General features: G+C 67.4%; 3 protein-coding genes and 1 non-coding gene across 4 annotated transcripts; 2 read left to right on the plus strand and 2 right to left on the minus strand.

Moving 5' to 3' along the window:
- Positions 1-143: 143 nt before the first annotated feature.
- Positions 144-1,390, plus strand: LOC118177630 (ras-related protein Rab-39A-like). The gene is made up of 2 exons (XM_035345514.1): positions 144-397; positions 908-1,390. The coding sequence occupies exons 1-2, from the start codon at positions 183-185 to the stop codon at positions 1,338-1,340; spliced, it is 648 nt and encodes a 215-aa protein (XP_035201405.1). The 5' UTR covers positions 144-182; the 3' UTR covers positions 1,341-1,390.
- An 890-nt stretch (positions 1,391-2,280) lies between these two features.
- Positions 2,281-8,372, minus strand: TAF12 (TATA-box binding protein associated factor 12). Its single transcript, XM_035345516.1, has 6 exons — positions 8,240-8,372; positions 6,022-6,273; positions 4,928-5,005; positions 4,519-4,633; positions 4,019-4,107; positions 2,281-2,751 (listed from the first exon to the last, which is right to left on the minus strand). The coding sequence occupies exons 2-6, from the start codon at positions 6,187-6,189 to the stop codon at positions 2,716-2,718; spliced, it is 486 nt and encodes a 161-aa protein (XP_035201407.1). The 5' UTR covers positions 6,190-6,273; positions 8,240-8,372; the 3' UTR covers positions 2,281-2,715.
- A 241-nt stretch (positions 8,373-8,613) lies between these two features.
- Positions 8,614-8,740, plus strand: LOC118177844. Its single transcript, XR_004755936.1, has one exon. It is a non-coding gene; the product is annotated as a U11 spliceosomal RNA (small nuclear RNA).
- A 205-nt stretch (positions 8,741-8,945) lies between these two features.
- On the minus strand, positions 8,946-13,644 carry LOC118177814 (discoidin, CUB and LCCL domain-containing protein 1-like). Its single transcript, XM_035345853.1, has 14 exons — positions 13,527-13,644; positions 12,904-13,338; positions 12,602-12,653; positions 12,349-12,421; positions 12,106-12,239; positions 11,945-11,982; positions 11,640-11,834; positions 11,006-11,124; positions 10,757-10,925; positions 10,583-10,681; positions 10,392-10,482; positions 10,212-10,249; positions 9,926-10,048; positions 8,946-9,498 (listed from the first exon to the last, which is right to left on the minus strand). Exons 1-14 carry the CDS (start codon positions 13,642-13,644, stop codon positions 9,068-9,070), a joined length of 2,115 nt encoding a protein of 704 aa, XP_035201744.1. The 3' UTR covers positions 8,946-9,067.
- Positions 13,645-13,892: the final 248 nt, after the last annotated feature.

The following is a 13,892-nucleotide window of genomic DNA, read 5'->3' on the forward strand; positions in this document are numbered from 1 at the left end:
GAAGGGACCCCCCCCCCCCCCCCCCCAACCCCCCCCCCCCCGGCACCCAGCACCCTCTGCCGGGCCAGGAACGCCTCCCGCGCCCCGGGCGCAGCGGGAGGAGCGGCAGCACCCTGCCCGAGCACGCAGCGGGCGCGGGGGCGGTCGGTGCCGGCGGGTCGCAGCGGTGCCGCCGAGCACCCATGGAGCCGCGGTGGCACTACCAGTTCCGGGTGATCATGTTGGGAGACTCCACGGTGGGCAAATCCTCGCTGCTGCGGCGCTACACCGAGGGCGTCTTCCTGGACGCCGTCAACCAGACGGTGGGGGTGGATTTCTACGTTCAGTTCGTGGAGCTGGAGCCGGGGCTCTGCGTCAAGCTGCAGTTCTGGGACACGGCCGGGCAGGAGAGGTTCAGGTGGGTCCGGATCCGGCCGTGGGGTTTGGCTCTGGAGATTTGGGGGGGGGGGGGTTGTGGAGGTGGGGAGGCATCGGGAGCCAGGTTTGGGGTGAGGGGGCTGTGAGCCCAGCCCTGGGGAACTGCCCGATGACGAGGAGCCCTTGGGGCTGCCTCGTAAGCCCGAGGTTGAGCTCTGAAGGGGCTTTGAGACCCCAAAACTGCGTGGGAATGGGGGTGCTCCTGCTGGGAGTGGGGCAAAGCGGCTTCCCCACGGTGCTGGGCGCCTCCACGCCCCACTGCCGGGGACGGGAGCGCACCTGGGGACAGAGCCGCTCGTTGGCACAGCCAAAGGTTCTCCTCGCCCTTACGGCGCCTCCAGAGCCCTGCGCTGGTTCCCCAGGGGCAGGAGCTGGGCTGAGGAGGCTCGGGGAAGACACAGGGACAGGAGGGGAGATGTTCCCCCCCCCCGGGGGCAGCGCAGAGGGGAGCCCCGGGCGCCGCTCACCCCGCTTCTGCTGGCGCCCCAAGGTCCGTGACTCGCTCCTATTACCGCAACTCGGCGGGGGGGATGCTGCTCTTCGACCTCACCAACCGCGCGTCCTTCGAGAGCGTCCGGCGGTGGCACGGCGAGGTGACGGACACGGTGCAGCCCTTCCGCGTCGTCTTCCTGCTGGTGGGCCACAAGAGCGACCTGGCGGCCGAGCGCAGGGTGGGCAGGAGGGAGGCCGAGCGGCTGGCGGCCTCGCTGGGCGCCCAGTACGTCGAGACCTCGGCCAAGGACGCCAGCAACGTGGCCCAGGCCTTCCAGATGCTGACGCTGGCCATCTACCGGGCGCTGCAGAGTGGGCTGCTCGCCCCCTGCGAGGCGTGGGACGGGGTGAAGAGCGGCGTCCCGCTGCCCGCGCCGCTCCCGGCTCACGCGGCGGAGAAGGAGGAGAAGAGGAAGAAGTGCTCGTGCTAGGGACGGGGGCTCCGAGCCGCTCGGTTCTGCTGATGCGAGGGGTGAAGCAGAAATCGGGCAGCCAGGGGCAGGGAGGGCGCATTAAACAGCCGGTGCTCACCTCGCTGCCTGCCCGTGTTTTCCTGGGGAAGGGGAGGCGGTTGGGGCCGAGGCTGGTGATGGGAACGGTAGCACAGAGGGGCAGCGTTCACCCTCCCTGTTCTCTCCTCTCCTACAAAGCTGTCTCCACACCCAAACAGGAACCGCAGCCCTCCCCATGCCCTTTAGGTCCCAAAGCTCTCAGCAGCACAGCTCCGGGCCTGACCCCAATCCCCTCGTGCCATCCAGCCCACTGGGCTGTGCCCGGCTGCGTGGTGCTGAGCAGCTCCGTGCCCCCAGCCCAGCCGCGATGCGGGAGCAGCTGCTCCCCTCCCCGAGCACCACCCAGACCGACCTCCCCTTGCCTTAGCGCAGGCCCAGGGCTCCCGAGGTGGCAGCTCCAGGAAGGGAGGACGAGGCCCTTCCTTCAGCCGAGGGGCTTCCCCTGGGGGTGCTGGCAGCCCCAGCAGCGAGCTGGGCACACACCGGCCTCCTTTTTCTGCCTTTTTTCTCCTCACCACGTCCAACAGCCCCCGCAGCGTCCCGGATGAGCAGGGCAGGCAGCGGGACGTGGCCTTTCCTCATGTCCCAGGCCAACAGAGCAGCAGATCCCCTCCCTTTCCCATCCTCAGCACTAACGGTGCCGGTGGCCGAGCGGCAGCAAACCGCTCAGCCTGAGCTGGACACAAGGACACGAGGGTGAGGGGCCCGCCCAGCGCCCAGGCAATCCCCTCCACTCACTTTCAAGCCCAGGAAAGCTCTCTGGAACCAGCACCACCCGTGGAAAACAAGCGAACCTGGTGCTTGCTTCCCTGGCAATCCCTCTGCACGCCGGCTGAAGAGCACAAGCCTGTGCCGCGGCTTTAGATTAATAATTTCTTTATTCATGTAAAACAAACGCAAGTATTTATATAAACACTGACATTACAAAGTACTGGAGCAGGTAGGGGCAGGAAGGAGGAAACAAAAACCTCTACGGATGCTTCTAATACTGTCCCACACAAGATCAAATGCTCTGTCCCTTGGATATTCACTGATACGATAAACCACTTTCAAGTCACAAATAAAAGTCTTTTGTTTTTGGGATACGCTGCGCTCTGACAGGGAACGAGGACGGGGGCGTAGAACGTTTTTGGCAGATCTCGTAAAGTCAGATATTGCTGCACCGTTAATAAAAAATATATGCTTCTCTGTAAAGCATTCAAAAAAATATCCCGTGGATGGCATCGTGGAGGCTTGAGTGGAGAGGCAGATATCCCAAAAAGCACTGGCGTCATCTCCCAGCTCTCCCCGGGGGTTATTTCTTGGTAGTTTTGCGGATCAGTGCCATTCTCTGCAACGAGAAAGAGGAAAACGTGGGAAGCCGGTCCCAGACAAGGGTACTGCAAAGCACCTTGAAACGCGCAGGCATTCTCCCCCGACTCGTTTCCACGCAGGTCTTTCAAGTCCATTTGAATCTCAGAGAGGTCCCAGCCGGAGCCAGAGGAGAAGGAAGCGCCCGCGCTCCCCTGCTCAGCGCCCTGGGGGCGGTTGGATGAGCAGCGGCCCAAAGCCCTTCAGGAGGGGAGCTGCGGTAACATCCCTGCTCTTGAACGGCTCCTGCGGGGCACCTCCTTCCCTGAGCCTGCCCTTACACCTGGAATCCATCCCCCAAACCAGTTAAAGCAAAATTCAGGGGAAGAAACGGAGCTGCCCAGCACTGGAAACCCAGAGAGCTGCGCGCAGACACAGCCGGCGCCCCGCGTGGCTCACGGCGCAGCCGAGCGCTGCCTCGGGCTGCAGACAGAAAAAAGCCCGAGGAACCCGAGCCAAAGCCTGCCACAGAGCACCGAAAATCGGCGTGGAGCACCACAGGCGGCCTCCTGGGACGCAAACAGAGCATGGGGCTCTGGGTACCCGCAGGCAGTCTGAGTCCCAGACGGAACCAGCCGCAGGACGCGGCTCAGGCGGTCCCTCGGGGTACCTCAGTTGTGTTTCTGCCTCCTCCAGCCCTTCTGTGGTGTTCTAGGGAGCCCCAGGCCCTGCCTTGATTCTGAACCGCCTGCAGGGGAAGAGCCAGGCCTGGGGAGGCGAGGCGAGAGCCGCTCTCAGCGCTGTGTTCGCTCACGGCCTTCGCAGACCTACAATTATTCCCACGGCGTCTGCAGATCCGCCAGCAAAAGCCTCTCCCGGGCTTGAAGCGCAGCTGCTGCGAGGCCAGGGCGGGTGCAGGGAGGTGCTCCAAGGGGCTACACAAGGAATTTAACCCCCCGCACGGGGGTGTCCTCACTCCCTTCGGAGCTCAACATTTCCAAGGGGACGGCTGAGGAGCGGCTGCCCGCAGCTCTCGGTGGGTTTTTAAACCCTTCCAACCCGGGCTGCCGTTCAGACGGCGAGCGCTACCACTTCTGCCAGGGCACCACCGGCACGGCACCACCAGCAAGAGGCAGAGCGAGCCCCATCCTCTCCGCACCAACCGACGAGAAGGCTCCGGCAGCGATTTCAAGTCCAAACCGCTTGGAAGAGGCGACAGATTCACGTGGTGCCAGGAGCCCGGGAGCCCCCTTCACGCCGCGGGCTTCTACCACGCCACTCTCGGGGTGTTCCCGAGGGCCCCTTACCTGTTTGTGAGCTTCTGTAGTGCAGGCTTTTTTGTAGGGTCTGATTTCTTCAGAACCAAAGCCTGGGATCCACATGTTCCACTGACGCTCTGGAAGAGAGAGCGCGGATCAGCACGCGCCTCCCCGGCCGCCCGCTGCGCGAGGAGCCCCCCTCGTAACTCACACGGCGCCGCCGCGCCCGCCCGCAGCTGCTGCTACGCGTGGATGCGTGGTGGTGATCCTCAGACCAGCTCTAAAAGCCTTGCTGGAGGGCCGCACGGCATTAAAGCACGCTGAGGATGCGGCCTCTCCACTTGGGAACCCCCCAGCGGAGGCTGACGGGCAGCTACAAACTGCACAAATGCGAGCAAAACGCGGAGAGGACGAGGCTGGGGAGGGCACCCCGCTTATTCCCCGCTTATTCGGGCGTTATCTGGTAGCAGGGAAGAGATCTGTAGCTGCTCGTGGGGTTTCCACCCCGACACGGTGGCTGCAGGGTGCGGTGAGGGCCGGTTCCTTACCGAGGTGCAACTGGACGTCCTTCACCTCCAGGGTGTTGGACTTGCGATGCCGCGCCAGCTGGCAGGCAGCCGTCACCACGCTCTCTATGAAATCGTCGGCGATCTGCAGCAGCATCTGCCACGGAACAAGGACAACAACCACCAGCCCTGTCAGCGCTGAGCAGCTGAAACGAGGCGGAAAACGTGAGAACGAGCCCTCAGAAGCTAACGGCTCCGAGGCGTACGCTCCGGTCGCTGCTCTTGGGAACCTTTCTCAGCGCCGGGAAGCGGACGGACACGGATGGCCGCAGCGTACGGCAGCGTAACACGAACCAACCCCCGCCCCCCAGCCCGGGACAAAGGGTCACCGGTCCGTGAAAAATCCTCCACCAGCTCTCTGTGCTGCCCCCGCCGCGGCTTTGGTACCTACTTCCTCCACGTCTTCATCCAGCTGCTCGTTTGGGTCCACCTCACGCACCAGGTCCTGCAGCTTCTTCTTGGTTAGGACCTGAGAGGGCGAGAGAAGAACGATTTGCTGCTCCTTCAGCAAAGCGGCTGCCCCCCCCCCCCCGCCTCCCCCACTGCCCCGAGGCGCAGACGTTGACGCAGCGTTATCAGCCCCGGGATGGCAGGGGTGAGACACATCGGGCGTTCAGGAGTCGTTTTCGAGCCTGCTCCGAACCGAAAGCAGAGCGCAGCAGGCCAGGAGAAGTAAATCTCCCACGCTGAGCTGGCACCGAAATGCCACCGGCTGGCGAGAGGACAAAGGCACAACGAGAAGCCTTCAAAGGCAAAGGCGAGCAACATTTCAGTGCCTAGATCCGTGCTTGGGGCACAACGGAAGCGTTCCCGTGGCCCCAGGGCTCATCACCTCCGGCATTTCAAAGGGAACGCTGCCACAGAGGACACCGCAGGGACACTGCGGGGTCTGCTGCTCCAGCGTGCCGCCCCCGGCACCGGGGCATCCCAGCTGCACCCCTCTGGGGCTCCAGGAGAAGTTGAACCCAACTCCTGGTGCCCTTGCACGGCTCCAGCGGGGGAACTGCTGCGCCCGCGTGCGTGCCGGGGACTCGTTCCCTTTCCAGAGCTGTGACAGAGCCAAGGAAGCCCGCAGGGAGCCCGGGCTGCGCTCCGGGAGCGACACATTTTGTGCGTGCCAAAGGCTCAACGAGACGCCGAGCAAACGGGCAGCGAGGCAGCAGCTTCGGGCAGCCTCCAGCCCCGCGCCGGTACGACCGGGGCTACAGATCTCTGCCTTTTTGTTTCCCTGACCCAAACCACCTTGAGAAGGACCTTCCCAGCCATGCCCCCAAAGAGATTTTCTGGAGACCGACGAAGCCTCCGCGCCTCCGACGTCCGCAGCCAGCCCAGCCTGAAGGCTGGGAGAACTACGTGAAGGCGTTCGCTCGCTGGGGGCGGTAACCGATACTTCAGGGGGTATCGGGTTTTTGTCTGTAATTCAAGGAGAGGGGCGAAGCTCCGGGCAGGTCTGAGCTTCTCTCCTCGAGTCGGGGCTGAAGTTACCTGGTTGCTCTCGGGACTGAGCCGCCCTCCTCCGCTGGGCGTCCCCGGCATCTTCGCCACCGTGGTGCTGTTGGCCATGGAGCTCTGCGGGGGGGTGCTGGCCGGTTCGGGCTTGATCGAGGAGAAGTTGGAGAGGTTGATGAGGGTCGAAGGGCCAAACTGGTTCATAATCCGCTGGGCTTTAGCTGTTAGATCATAAAGCTCGTCCAGGTCCTGCTGCTTCTTGGGGTTGTGGGGGCCCGAACCGATCAACTGGGGAAAGAAACAGAATGGTTGGAGTTAGCGGGCAGAATTCAAAGGGGGAACTTGGGCCGTGCCCACAGGAAGCCACGGCGCCCCGGAGGGCTCCGAGCTTTATGGACTGGGTCTGTTTGGACACGAAAAGAAGGCAGGAGGAAGAAGGAGAGAGAACGTTCCCCGCTCTGGGAGGAGTTTGCCACGAGAAGCCCAAGCTTGGCTGCTGCTGGGTCCCGCTCGCGTTGCCCCTCGCCCACGCCGGGGCTGTGTGCACGCGCACCGCGAGCAGCCTCGAGGGCGAGGCCGTGCTCAGAGCCGAGCCCGAGCCCACGGCCACAGCTCAGCACCTTCGGGCCTTCGCCCTCCACAAGGCTGCGACGCAGAAGCTGGAGCCAGAAGCCCGCAGGGTTCAGGCTCCCCGAGGTGGGGGGCTCGTTTCTGGCAGCTCCACGTGAAATTCTGCGCCAGGACACTCGGCCAGCCCTCGGCCTGCCGCGGGCCACGAGCGCCGGAGGCGGTTTGGGAAAAGTGGCCGGGGAGGTCGTTTAGCAGCTTCGAAGCATGTCCACGTAACGAAGCCAGCCACCAGCTGGGGACTTCCCCTCCTCCGAGCAAGCCTGGTTAGTCGGGATTAATCCACGCCGACAAGCAAGGCGGCACTCGCTCACGCTTAGCCGGGGCTGTTTCAGTGCCGCGTCGCGGAGCTCCTCCTGAAGACCATCGCGACCAAGCCCCGTCGGGCTCTCAGCCAGTTCCCAGCTCGCTCCGGTTCAACCAAACGACCCTGGTGCTCGCCCCGACACCGTTTCTGGGCGAGGAGCTCAGCACCAGGCACGTTTCCTTCGCGTGTCTCGGCGCTGGCTGCGTCTGTCTGCCCCCCGTTTACAAACCCACCGGGCAGCCCTCGCCCACGACGCGGGGGAGGAGGGGAATTTTCCCCCCAGATCCCGGGGCGAGACACGCTTCATCGGCCTGCAGCTCCTTTGTTTCTCGATCTTGTGGCACAGACAAGGTGGCCAGAGGCCGAACCAACGGGCCACAGAGGTGGCACGGCACGCCTGCGGATACTGCTCGTGTCACCCGCCCTCCTGCAAGGCGCCAGCCAACCCCTCCTGCAAGGGGTTCCAGCGGGCCGGGGAGCTGCAGGTGCCCTTCCCGTGGCACAGGAGGCTGCTTCTGGCAGCGGCGAGCAGCGCGGCACGAGGTGAGGCTTCGCCCAAGATCCCAAAGCAGGAGCAGAAACTCGGCCACGTTTCGTGCTCGGGTCGGAGCGCAGAGGGGCTCCGGGCACCCCCTGCGGGGGCAGGTCCCGCGGCCTCAATTAACACCCCAAGGACCCGCTGCAGTTCGTTAAGCAGCACGGGGCCGCTCGCAGCCCTAACGAGCACCTGCGTGAAGCCCAAAGCGAGCTCTCGGGGGGGGCTCTGAGCCCTGCGAGGACTCCCCGGGAACATGAAACGGGCTCACGGGGGCTCCGGAGCCTGGCAGGACTCCCGTCCCCACGAGCATTAAACGGGGTCACGGAGCTGGGGGGCCCCTTACGGAGCTTCGTTCTCGGTAGTTCTGGATGTCGGGTCGTTAGTCGCCGTGCCGGGTCGTTAGTTCCGGAGGCCCAGCTGCTGCTAACGCTGTCGGATGCCGACGCAGCCCCCCGGGAAGCGCCCGGTGCCCGCGTTCCCCCGCTAACCGCAGGGTGCCGGTGTCAGAACAGGGCCGGGGGAGGCCACGAGGATGCTCAGAGCCCGGAGCGGCTCCTCACAAGGAAAGGCCGCGAGCTGGGGCCGCTCATAAGGCTCCGGGGACGCCTCGCCGCGAACCCCGGCGCCTGAAGGGGCCCCGCGGCTCCCGCCCGGCCCCGTTGAACCGGACGGTACCGGACACAGCGGCAGCGGGAACCGGCAGGGCTCCGCCACCGGCACCGGGCCACCGCGCTCCTCGCTCCCCAAGCCCTCCCCGGTCCCCCTAAGCCCCCCCCCGGTACCTCTCCATGCCCCGCGGCCGGACCCGGCCCCACCGCCGCCGGCTCCGCTCCCTCCGCCGCGCACCCGGAGCCCTTCCGGGGGCAGGACCCGGAAGCGCTTCCTGAGGCGCCGAGCGGGCTGCGCGTGCGCGGGAGAGGGGCGGCCCGTGGTGCCCCGCGCGATTTGCATATCGCCGAGCGGCCACGGACGTGGGGTTTTGAGGGGAAAACGGGCAAAAATCGTTAAAAATAAACGACCGCAAGGCAGAGAAAATCGAGGAGGAAGGGGAAAATGAGAGGAGAATCGCCTCTGTGGTGGAGTGAGAGGGTGGCCTCGCCGTGACCTGGAGAGGCTTCGGGCGCTTTCCGGAGGCGGCGGCGCGGGGCACGCCCCCAAAAAGGGCTTCTGCCGTGCGTGGCACGGGGGGGCCTCGGCCGCCCCCGCGGAATCGACATCAAGAGATTTCGGGAGCACAATTTTTGCGTCTGGGGCCGCCGGTAACCGCCTGTTCTGGCGCCCCTCGGCCTGCGGTGAAGGTCAGAGAAGTTGGAGGGGAGGCGCTGGGGGGTTGCGGTAGGGGTGGGGAGGTTGGGGTGGGCCCTGGGCCCTACATCCCTGAGCTGCTTCCCTCGGTTCCAATCCCATTTCCCCCCGTTTTGTCCCCACTTCGCCTTCCTGCTCTGCACCCCCCGTGTGTCCACAGCCCCCCGGCACGCGATGCAAGGACCGTTTTATATACATATATATAATATATATTTAAATAAAATAGTGATTTTCTTAAAAAAATCTTCCCTTCAGGCTCGCCTCGAGCCTCCCCTCCGGCAGCGTTCCCCCACGCCGCCGCTCCTTCACCAGGCTTCGTGGTACACGTGCGAGAGGGGACGCTCCGGCGAGAGGCTGTCCCCACCGGGGCTGGGGGTCAGCCCCACTCGCGGGGCTGCGTTCGCCCCGCCGAGCCCCCGGGGCTCCCCGGCGGGCAGGGTGGGCGCATCGTACCGTGCCGGGGGCGATTCCGGGGAGCCGGTGCGGCTCAGGGCACCGGGGAGCCCCGCGATGCCGTGGGGGCTCCAGCGGGTGCTGATGGGCTCAGGGTCACCAAACGGCGTGGCGTATTCTGGCTCGGGCGGCAGCGGCTCGGCGTACTCGTGGTACTGTCCCGGCACGGCGTAGTGGCTCACGACCAGCGGCAGGGTGTAGCCCTCGTCCGGGGCCGGTTTGAAGGTGGACGGCCCCGGCTGGCTGCTGGGGCTCACCTGCACCACGTCCGGCTCGGCGTACTCTGCCCCGGGGACACCCGCAGCTCAGCTGGGGACACCGGGCAGGGAACGGCCCCGCAGAGGGACGGGGGTCCCGTGCCCACCCTGCCGCCCCCGGGCTGCTCCATGTGGCGGTGGGCTCAGGTGTGCTGCAGGGTCACGGGGGGGGGCCCCCCCGCCCCGGGGGGCACCAGCACTGACCCCAGGGGCTGTCAGAACCTCTCAGGGCAGGGCACCCACCCCCTGGGGACAGCAGGTCCCTGGGGGATCCCAGTGCCCTCCAGTAAAAAAAAAAAAACTTCCCCTTTTGCAAGGGGTTCAGGGGCTGCCCTGGGCTGGGGGGGGGGGGGGGGTGGAAACGCCCCCCCCGGGGTGCAGCAGGGGGGTACACGGGTTAGTTCTGCCTCTCCTCCAAGCTGTAGCACCCATCCACGCGCCCGTGCCCGTTACCTGGCGAATGGGGCTGGCTCAGCTCTCCCAGCGTGGCCGCTGCGGGGAAGGAGGGCGGCGCAGAGCCGGGGGGGGGCAGGCTCCCCAGGGAGCACACCTGGCTCGACTCCAGCTTGGGGTACCCTGCACGGAGAGCAGAACCCCCCCCCCAGCTCTCACACACCGCCACCCTCGGGGACGGAGGTGCCTCCAGGTGCCGAGCAGGAAGGAGCCCGAGAGTTCAGGCCTTAAATCAGCCGCCCCCCTCCTGCTTTTGCCCCCCCTCCCCGTGGGTGGGGGCCGTTACCTTTCACCGGCCCGCAGTTCAGCTCGGCCGCTGGCTTCCTGCGAGGGGAGAGCGGGGTGAGGGGCTGCCAACACCCCCCTGGGCTGGCGGTGTCCTTTCTGCCTCCCCTACGCCCCCCCCCGGGACACGGCCAGCAGCCTGAGGCAGCTTTTGGGGAGGGGGCTGCCGGCCGGGACCCACCTCCTCCTGCGGCAGAGGAAGGCCAGCAGCAGGAGGCTGGAGCAGAGGAGGACGAAGCCGCCGACGAGCAGCATCACCAGCAGCGTGGAGCCTGGGGACGGAGGGCGGCGTCAGCACCGTGCCACCTCCCACACCCACGGGGCTCCCGCAGGCACCCAGGAGAGCGGGGACAGCCCCCACGGGGCACCCACCGGCCTTCTCGGGGTCCAGGGCGACACCGGGGACGGGCGTGCGGCCGGGCGAGTGGCTGGTGGGGACGGGGAGCGGGACCTCCTCCGGGACGCCGGGCGCTGCTGGGCAGAGCGGGTGCCGTCAGCGCCGGGGCCGCCCTTGGGTGCCCCCCCGGGGACACGCAGGCCGCTCACCATAGGGCCGTGCCGCGCGGACCCGCGCCATCTGGCAGCCCAGCAGGGCCACCTTCATGGCGATGCGCTGGTGCCAGCTCTGGGGCGTGACGCGCAGGTAGCGGGTCACGATGGGGGGGATGAAGGCGTTGGAGACCTCCCCGCGGCCATCCACGTTTCCTTCAAACACCTGGCGGAGGCGGCAGGGATGGCCGCGGAGCTGCGGGCAGGGGCTTGCGCCCACCCTGCCGCCAGCGCCCCCGCGCCCACCTTGTCCTCCCGGCCACCGCCGCCCCTGTAGGGCCTCCAGTTCTTCCCGTCACGGCTGGAGGACACGCGGTAGGACGTCACGTAGTAGTCGTACATCTCGGAGCCCTTCGTGACGATCCCTGTCGGGCAGGATGCGCCCTGCGTGTCACCACCTCCCCCCCCACAACACCCCCGGCCCCCCCGCTCTGCCCCGAGGAGCCGATGACCCCCGGCTGCATTCCTCCCTCCTCCCCCGGCCTCACAATGTCCCCATTTTCCTCCCGCCGGCCGCCAGCGCCGCCGCACAAAGCCCCCGCTCGCGGCGGGCGAACAAAAGGCGCCGGCTGGCACCAGACGCAGGAGCACAACGTGGGCTTGTTCGCCCCACAAGCGGCTGCGGGAGGCGGGGAGGGGACAAAACGGGGACGGGAAAGAGCCGCGAGGGAGCCTGGGCGCTGCCTGCATGCGTTTGCACCAGGGTGACTGGAGCAGGAGGTGGCCCAAGGAGCCCTAAAAGCTCCTGGGGGCTTTAGGGGGGGGATCTGCGGCCGCTTGGGGCTGGGTGGGGGTCCCACGAGGGCAGCGACCAGGGTGGCACGGGGACAGGGATGGGGACGGCGGCTGTCCCCCCCTCCAGCAGCCCAGGGACACCGACCTGTGACGTTCCTGCGGGTGCCCAGGTCCAGCTCCAGCCAGGCAGTCTCGGCGCCGGGTTCGGCCGCCCAGGAGGGGCCGGGGGTGCCCAGGGCCGCCCGCTCGGCCGCCCAGCCCCGCTCCTGCCCCAGCGCGTCCACCTCCTGCCACCAGGACGAGGCGTTGAAGGCGGCCACCTCCAGGGCATCGCCGCAGGCTGCAAGGGGAGGTGGCAGCTGGGGACCCGGCTGACGAGCTGGGGACCCCACGGCCAGGTGGCAGCGGCACCGCTTCGGGTCAAAACGGCGGCTTTATGGGCAAAAATACCTCTGTGGAACAGGAGGCGCTTCTCCGACAGGGAGCCCCTGCGGGAAGGGAAGGGAGGGGAGGGACGTCAGGGCTGCTCCTGCTCTTGGAGGACGAAAACCTGGCACCCCCACTGAGGGGGGGGGGCTCTGAAATTGAGGGGTGGCAGCCCCCGCCCCCACCTTTTGGAGTGGAGCCCGTTGGCGAAGGCGGACTCGTAGAGCGTGATCCCCTTCTCCTGGGACACGGTGACCTGCCCGCCCGTCTCGTCCGCGATCACCCCGGCGTGCACGGCCGCCTTGCACAGCACCGAGGTCTGCGGGGACCCACGGGGGGGGGATCAGAGCAGCCGGGTCCCCTCCGAGGGGAGGTGACAGGCGCTGGGGACAGCCGCTGGGTGTCACCCCGCGGGGCTGCGTACGTACGTCCCGGTAGCCCTGGCGGGCGTTGCCCCAGATGTCCCCCTCGATGTCCTTGCAGCCGGCGGGGCAGTACACGCTGTAACATTTGGGGGTGGGGGGGAGGAGGTCAGGGCTGGCACCCCCCGGACACCCCGGGGTGGTTTTGTGCCCCAGTGCTGGGGCTGCACCCCAAAGACCCCCCCCGGCAAGCCCAGCCCGAGCCCCGGGAGAGGGCTGGGGACGGGGTGGGGGACACCGAGCGGGGTCAGGCACGCACCTGGTGTGCTCCTGGGACAGGTGGGTGCCTCTCTTCAAGCAGGAGACCACGTCTGCAAGGCAGGGACACCCCTGGGTGAGGGGCTGCGTGGGACCCCCCCCCCCCGGGCACCCGGAGCACCCCATCCCCTTCCCACCCCCTGCTCCTGTTATGTTTTTGTCCCCCACCCCCGCGTCCCCACGTCAGGGGGACGGGGAGCGACATCTCCTCGGTCCCCACAGCCCGTCCGGCTCCCTGGGGACTGGGGTCCCAGCTGCCCTGGAGGGGGGGGGGGGGTCCCAGATCCAGGGGGGGGTCCCCACCTGGGTGCTGCGAGCTGGCGTAGGACAGGAGGAGGCCTCGTCCCGAGCGGTGGCTGGTGCTGCTGAACAGGACGGTCACGGAGCTCCAGTTGGTGGCCAGGCGCGCGGCGGCGGGGCCGGCGTTCCTGCAGTAGGGCCCTGCCGGGAGGGACGGGGCCGTGGGGGCCAGCGGGGTCCCCCGGGGGGTGGGCACCCGCACCTGGGGCTTCACCTCCCCCCGGGGGGGGGGCAGGGGGGGGCGGCTGCGCCCCGGGAAGGATGCTCGGGGTGGCACCGTCCCCGCAGCCACCGGTGACAAGGGGAGGGGGACACAAAGCCCCTGGTTTGGGACCAGGGCTGGACCAAGCCCCCCCCCCCGTGGTGACACCACCTCAGCCAGCTGCGTAATCCCCCTGCTGCTTCCCGGAAAACGTCTGACGAGGAGCCTCTTAATTGCTTAATTACACCCAGCTGGGACGCAGCGACCAGCCGCCGAGGCCAACGGCCCTTGCGGGCGCCGGTCAGCGCCGCCGGGGCTGGCACGCACGGCCCCAGGAACGTGTCCTTGTCCTCGTCCCTGTGTCCGCCCCCCTCTTTCCACGGGTGCCACCGAAGCTGCCCCCGAAATCCCGCGGGGCACCCACGCGTAACCCAGACGAACTCGCAGGCTCCAGCTCCCGGATTAAAACCGCGGGAGGGGTCCTGGGGACACCGCTGAGCCGCGGCGGGGACGAGAGGTGGCCCCAGTTCCCCCAGCCTCATGCCACGTCCCCCACCGAGCACCGATATGGACATGGGGGGGTCCCCAGGACCCCGGCGTGGCCCCGGGGGAGGGCGGCAGGATGAGGCCAGGGCTCGCCGCGGGGCTGGGAGGGCGCCAGGAGCCGGCTCTGAGTCAGCCTCTTCCGAAAAGCACCCGGGGCTCCGGCAGGAGAGGGACGGGGACGCCGGCGGGACCCTGCGCCCGCCCCAACGGCGAAGGCACCCAGAGGGGCTGGCCCGAAGGGAGC

Source organism: Oxyura jamaicensis, chromosome 23, assembly GCF_011077185.1.
Source record: "Oxyura jamaicensis isolate SHBP4307 breed ruddy duck chromosome 23, BPBGC_Ojam_1.0, whole genome shotgun sequence".
Classification (NCBI taxonomy): domain Eukaryota; kingdom Metazoa; phylum Chordata; class Aves; order Anseriformes; family Anatidae; genus Oxyura; species Oxyura jamaicensis.

Bases quoted from the DNA above. Each gene is read 5' to 3' on its own strand.
- LOC118177630 (XM_035345514.1), top strand. From the start codon at position 183: ATGGAGCCGCGGTGGCACTACCAGTTCCGGGTGATCATGTTGGGAGAC. The intron at 398-907 runs GTGGGTCCGGAT...TGGCGCCCCAAG, and splicing joins GCCGGGCAGGAGAGGTTCAG to GTCCGTGACTCGCTCCTATT.
- TAF12 (XM_035345516.1), bottom strand. From the start codon at position 6,189: ATGAACCAGTTTGGCCCTTCGACCCTCATCAACCTCTCCAACTTCTCC. The intron at 4,108-4,518 runs GTAAGGAACCGG...TCTCTCTTCCAG, and splicing joins GGACGTCCAGTTGCACCTCG to AGCGTCAGTGGAACATGTGG. The intron at 2,752-4,018 runs GTAAGGGGCCCT...TTCTCGTTGCAG, and splicing joins CTACAGAAGCTCACAAACAG to AGAATGGCACTGATCCGCAA.
- LOC118177814 (XM_035345853.1), bottom strand. From the start codon at position 13,644: ATGAGGCTGGGGGAACTGGGGCCACCTCTCGTCCCCGCCGCGGCTCAG. The intron at 12,654-12,903 runs GTGGGGACCCCC...CCTGCCTTGCAG, and splicing joins CGCCAGCTCGCAGCACCCAG to ACGTGGTCTCCTGCTTGAAG. The intron at 11,125-11,639 runs GTCGGTGTCCCT...CCTGCCCGACAG, and splicing joins CACCCGCAGGAACGTCACAG to GGATCGTCACGAAGGGCTCC.